This window comes from Wasmannia auropunctata, unplaced genomic scaffold (assembly GCF_000956235.1).
Source record: "Wasmannia auropunctata unplaced genomic scaffold, wasmannia.A_1.0 LD336057.1, whole genome shotgun sequence".
Taxonomy (NCBI): Eukaryota; Metazoa; Arthropoda; class Insecta; order Hymenoptera; family Formicidae; genus Wasmannia; species Wasmannia auropunctata.
In genome coordinates this window covers 562,313-568,012 of record NW_012026833.1, presented here as the reverse complement: position 1 = coordinate 568,012, position 5,700 = coordinate 562,313, and the positions used below count along the sequence as shown (strand labels likewise).

General features: G+C 33.5%; 1 protein-coding gene across 3 annotated transcripts in view; it reads right to left on the bottom strand.

The window, feature by feature from the left end:
* Positions 1-2,094: 2,094 nt before the first annotated feature.
* LOC105450698 overlaps positions 2,095-5,700 on the bottom strand; it is a 5,515-nt gene continuing 1,909 nt past the window's right edge. For 2 of the 3 annotated variants that reach the window (XM_011690653.1, XM_011690655.1), the window contains 5 exons: positions 4,665-5,672; positions 3,448-3,631; positions 2,876-3,276; positions 2,575-2,788; positions 2,095-2,388 (listed from right to left, as the gene is read on the bottom strand). In XM_011690653.1, the coding sequence (XP_011688955.1) occupies positions 2,350-2,388; positions 2,575-2,788; positions 2,876-3,276; positions 3,448-3,631; positions 4,665-5,672 (1,846 nt within the window). In that variant the 3' untranslated portion in view covers positions 2,095-2,349. Of the gene's footprint in view, positions 2,455-2,574; positions 2,789-2,875; positions 3,277-3,447; positions 3,632-4,664; positions 5,673-5,700 lie in introns of all 3 variants that reach the window. The other variant, XM_011690654.1, reaches the window with a different exon arrangement.

The window sequence follows — 5,700 nt, the reverse complement described above, 5'->3', positions numbered from 1 at the left end:
CGATCTATCAAAATAGCATTATAAAAATTTTTAAACCATTCAATGTTTTTAACAAATTATATTATTAACCGGTATTTATTCAGTGCTCAAATAATTCATCCCATTCCATAGTATACTCACACCATATTCATATCCATCTCATATCGATGCAGAATTCATACTATCCTATATGAGTCTTATGTATTACCATTCTTGCTCTATGTGGTACCTATGTACATTTTTATGTGGGACTGTTACGGTCCCATATGGGACCATTACGATCTTCCGTAGAACCTTCATGGTCCTTCACAGGATTTTTATGCTTCTTTACGGAACCTTCACTGAACTTTCATAGACCCATATGGGATACCTATAAGAATTCGCAGCAAGGATTATTCGACACTATTATAGATTTACATGTTACATAACACGTAGTTTGATATACGAAAACTTCATTAATTTGACGCATAAATTAATATTCTGTATATTAAAATTATATGCAGCGCGCGCGTATCGCGAAAAACGAATAATGATTTTACAAATATCTCACTTCCACTGCAGTATTAATTCTACTGATGCAATAACCAGAGTTTTGATATTTATGCCTTTTGTTTTCCCCACCACAAACCAGTATAGCGATTTATCGTAGCATATTGCTGGATGCACAGAGGATGCGATATAACGCTTGTCGTACGGCGGAAGTTGGGATTGTATAGCCAATCAATTTTTTGTTATTTTATAAGAATAAAATGAAATCACGGCGTTGCCGTGTACTGCGTGTATCCAGCATAACTTTATGTAATTAAGTTAAACAGATAAACACCTTTTTTTGAAATAAATGGTATTGCGCTTTTTGTAACACTGTCGCGGAACGCAGTTTGAAATGAAGAAAATAACTAGACTTCCGGACTTTGGTCATTGTGTCAGTATAATATTGTGGAGGCGAGATAAAATCATTATTTCTTTTCGTGATACGCGCGCGCTACATAGTTTTAGTATACAGAATCGTAAAGTCAATTATCATCCTTTTTATTTAGAATCGGCTTTAGATACAAAGAAATGTTTTAAACAAAAGTTGTTTGATTTCAAGGGAGATATAAAATAGTATCATTGGTTTGACCAAGAGTAGCGCTGTCAAGGTCAGAAAAAAGTCAATTCAAAATTTTTAACTTAAACCATAGACTTATTAGATAGGGGATTCTTTCGTTTCTCGAGTCGGCACGGCTGACGGCGGCTGGCGCGGCGCGGCGCGGGTCACCCCTCTTTTTTAATTCCCACCAACAATTGACCAAGGATAGAGAAGTGTGGAGTGTAGCCCTCTCACTTTAGCTTCTGCCTCACCGAGAACAATAGGCCGCGCAGTCTATCTTATAAGTCTATTACTTAAACCCTTCATTTTTTATTACATATTCTTGTAGCTTAACTCGAGAACTTTCCAAAACACATAGATAAAATATTTTTTATTTAAGTAAATCTTGAATTATAAAAGCTTGAATTATAAAGCATGAATGTCGCAGTATTATCCAAGGAATCGGAACACTGGCTAAAACCTTTTTTTGGATGTATTGTCTAGGATCATGTCCTTGATAAAACATGTGAAGGTTATGACCATTAGAAATTGATTTCCTTTTTTTTTTGAAAAATAATAATTTTCAAAAATGAAAACAGTATCAAGAATTTTTAATGGTCTTGATCTTGACATGTGTTGTCAAGGTCATGATTCTGAACAACATTTAAAAGGTTTTAACATTTGTTCGGGCACCTTGGATAATGCTAATACCAGCGGTGCTGTAAATTTTAAGCCTTATAACTTAAAAAGTGCTAAATGGACAAATATTTTGTTATAGTGGTTTTTCGAGATAAGCTACAAAAATATGCAATAAAAAATAGTTTGTCCTTTAAATTTAAAAAATTTAAAGTGATCTTTCTCTGACTTTGACAATGCTACTCAAAGTCAAATCAATGGTACCATTTTAAGTCCCCCTTGAAGTTATACAACTTTTGTCTGAAGTATTTTTCAATTTCATGTCTTATCTTCGAGTTATTCGCCTGGGGTGATTAAAATGAAACACCCTGTATATAACACTTGTTTTGCAAATTTTTTATTTTATTCATCAGAATCCATCATTTTCTGCAAATTATTTTTAATATTTTTTTTAGAATTTATGACGTTCTCTGCGATGAATTTCTGTTGCAAAACATCACAATTCACAATATATGTATAAATGTAAGAACATATGTTATTAATATTAATCAGATAATAACCAAACATCCAAGAAAATAGCAATGCATTGCACGTAGTTTACATGTTACAAAACACGTAGTTTGACACACGAAATATGCAAATGAAACGTTGAGGGAGTTGCACATTCAGTGCTCCAGAATCGGGAAATACAGATAGTGCTCCAGCTGAGGATTAAAAGAGATAAAATATTTTAGTCACTCATATTTCCTTTTTTCGAAACACGCCGATATCTAAAAATACACAAAGATATCTTTTGTGAATGCAAATTTACTGAATATTTTATTGCGACGTGCGTATAAACAAAATATAGAAATTAAATTAAAGTAGGAATAACTAAAACTTCAATTTACGTTATTTTTCTCCGCTGTTGTTTCTATCGGAAGATCTGATGACTTTAATAAGCGCATCATTACATCATTATAAGCTGCCTCTATTTCATATACAGTATTTTCTAATAGCTCCGTAAAAAGTGCTTCATCCTTTACGATTGACTTATCAGCTATTAAAGACAGTTGTAAATTGCCTCCGTAGCTTAACAGAGATAAGCCGAGAGCAATAGAGTTTCTGGAAACAAAATGTGATGCATCTATATATAAATTGCTACAATGCACAATAACTTTATTTACTGTAAAAAAAACAAAGATACGATACTTAGTTGGTACCCAGAACACACAGTTTCTCACAGAATTATTCAAAATACGAACTTTTTCCGGTCCGCGCATATTGCTAAATCCAACCGTGCCATCCCATAAAAAAAAAGTCTTCAATAACATTTTCACCGGCAATAATGCGGACAGATACTTCATGATCCAATAATTAACCAAAAGGTCTGAACGCTTTCTGAACTCGTTATTTGCTCTTGTAATATCTTTAAGGCGCTTAAAAAACTGAGAATCTCGATTTGGATCGACGATTGTTTGTCCATTTGCATTAGCGATACAAATTTGCAAGAAAGCAAACGAAAAGTCGTTATTTAACGTTAAATTTGTACCAGGCATTGCCATTCTTGTTGGCAAGATAGCTGTTAATGCATCGGGAGCTGTTTTCTTGATCTATAATATAATACGATAAAAAACATTATGATAGTAAAACGAGTCTGAACGCAGATTGACAAAATATAAATGTGTAAAAAAATTTTTTTATTTTCTAAATATTATTCAAACATATTTCTGAATAAAGTTCTTTAGAGTTATTTGTTGCTTGAAAGCTTTATACATACTTACGCGTAAATGATATTTGTGTACACTAGCGGAAAAAGCTGCCAATACTATATCATTAAATTTAACACCTGTATGTGTTTTTATCTTGCGAATTTTCATTAAAAGATTCAATGATTTATCATTTGTCACATTATCTAGCCAGTAAAACATTATTTTTTTACCCGTTAAAGGTGGACCATGCAGAGCGCTGTAAAAACTTTTATTATTTACAACAATATTTTGCATATACTACTAGCAAAAATTAAAACATCACGTCTTATACACCTTCGAAAAATAAATAAATTCTAAAATTTAAGAAACATTTTTGTCAAAGTTACACTTATCTAAGTGAGTGAACAAGTTTAACATATTTTTCTTCCAAATCTACCTCTACTTTCTCGCTTCTCTTCCAAACATACTAGTCGAATTTTTGGTTTCGAAGATAGAACAGATTCTCAAACGTCGTGCCAGCGATTTTTAAAACAATGCGATTATGTAACAGATATGAAGTGCTTTCAATAACGTTTCTTTATTAATGTTCGAAGTTACGTGCGATAAAATGATAAAATAATGAGATATATTTTAAAGAGAACTATGCACTTTTTTTTATTAGAGTATTATTTTATTTATTTTTTATGGTCAGTTAATGTTAAAAGAGATACTTTCTGCTTTAATGCCAAATAACTCGATAAACAATAATTGCATGACAATCAATAAGTACGCAAATTAAAGCTAAACATTCACGCTTTTGGAAGTTATAAACTATATTTTTATTCGATTTCTCATTTACGGCATGAAACTTTGCAAAGTTTGTAACAAATTTTGAGATTTAATGGATCTCCATTTGTATCTGCGTAACTCAATAAAAAAATAGTCAGATCTAAAGTACTGAAAAATGAAGATTTTAAACTTCAAAGTGTTCCTCGGAACATCTCTTTCTAATTATTTTTGTCAAAAGTACACTTGATATTTATCTAGTTTTCGAAATGTGTAAGTTGTTGCTTAAATTTCTAATAATAGTATAAAAAAGATAGATATATTAAATATATTTAATTAGAATTAATTTTTCATGAAATTATAAATTTTAATTTTAACAATAGAGATTTTGAACATCTTTTCATTTTTTCTCATTTTTTCAGGCATTAAGTTTGATAAATAAATAAATCTGTTTATTCATCTATTTCCAATAGGAATAAACATTTTGTTTAATGTACATTGAACCAAATACTGAATGAACGCACTTTTCCTCCATGCTACGAACAGCTAGTTGAATGAAGTATTTCGGAAAAGAAAGTAAAGCCATCGTTAGCAGCGTGATCTTCTTAATTCTTCCATACCACGTACGATCCATCGACATTTTCGCTTGCTGTTTTAACGACTCAATCATTTCATTATTGAAAAATGTCGAAACCATCTCTTTGAAATGTTTTTCAATCTCGCCGGACGAATCGATACTCTTGATTTTCACACTCTCCTCTTTCGTCTCGTCCTTTTCGATCATTTTAAGTAATAAGCCTACAAGGGCCTCTCCATCGCCCAGAGAATGATGAATGCGAAATATCACGGGAATTTTCCGGGTGTCGGTGTTAAAGCAATCTGCAGGATATAAATAATCCTTTTTGTGAGATCTGGACCTCCGGCAGCGTCTGCCGACGAGAATCTCCCACGTGGCCCGGTCATCATCGGGTAACGGTTTGTTGCACACGTTTTCCAAGGTCTTTCTGAAGGACTCGCTGCATATATCCTCGCAGGACCCGTCGCAGTTGGCATTTACACACTCCAGCCATCTGATTCTGTCTTTCAGGTCCACCGTCTCGCTTCTCTCCCAAAAACAGTAACCAAATTTCTGACTTCGAAGGTACAAGAGTTTCTCAAGCATCGTGCCAGGGGCCTTCAAAATAATCCGTTCATTTATCAAATTCCTGAAAGACTCCAGGAACATCGCGTTTGATTCCTGCGCGGCATTCTCCAGTATTATCAAGATATTAATAACGGATGGAGAAACAGCTTCTTCAACGGCCCATACGCAATCCGCGCCCTCCAAGAGACCGGCGAACTTGCTCCGCAACTTGATTCTTAACGCGATCTCGACCAAACGACGATAGATGTACAAAAATATTAGAGCGATCACGATGAGAGGTGCGAACAGGAAGACGCAAGCAGTTCCCAACAATTCCCACAATCTCTGACGTGTAATTCCATTTAAAACGATCGAGTTTGATCTCTTTCTTTCTGGTTGCATATCTCGTCTGAGATTTAAAAATTTGTTGATTAATT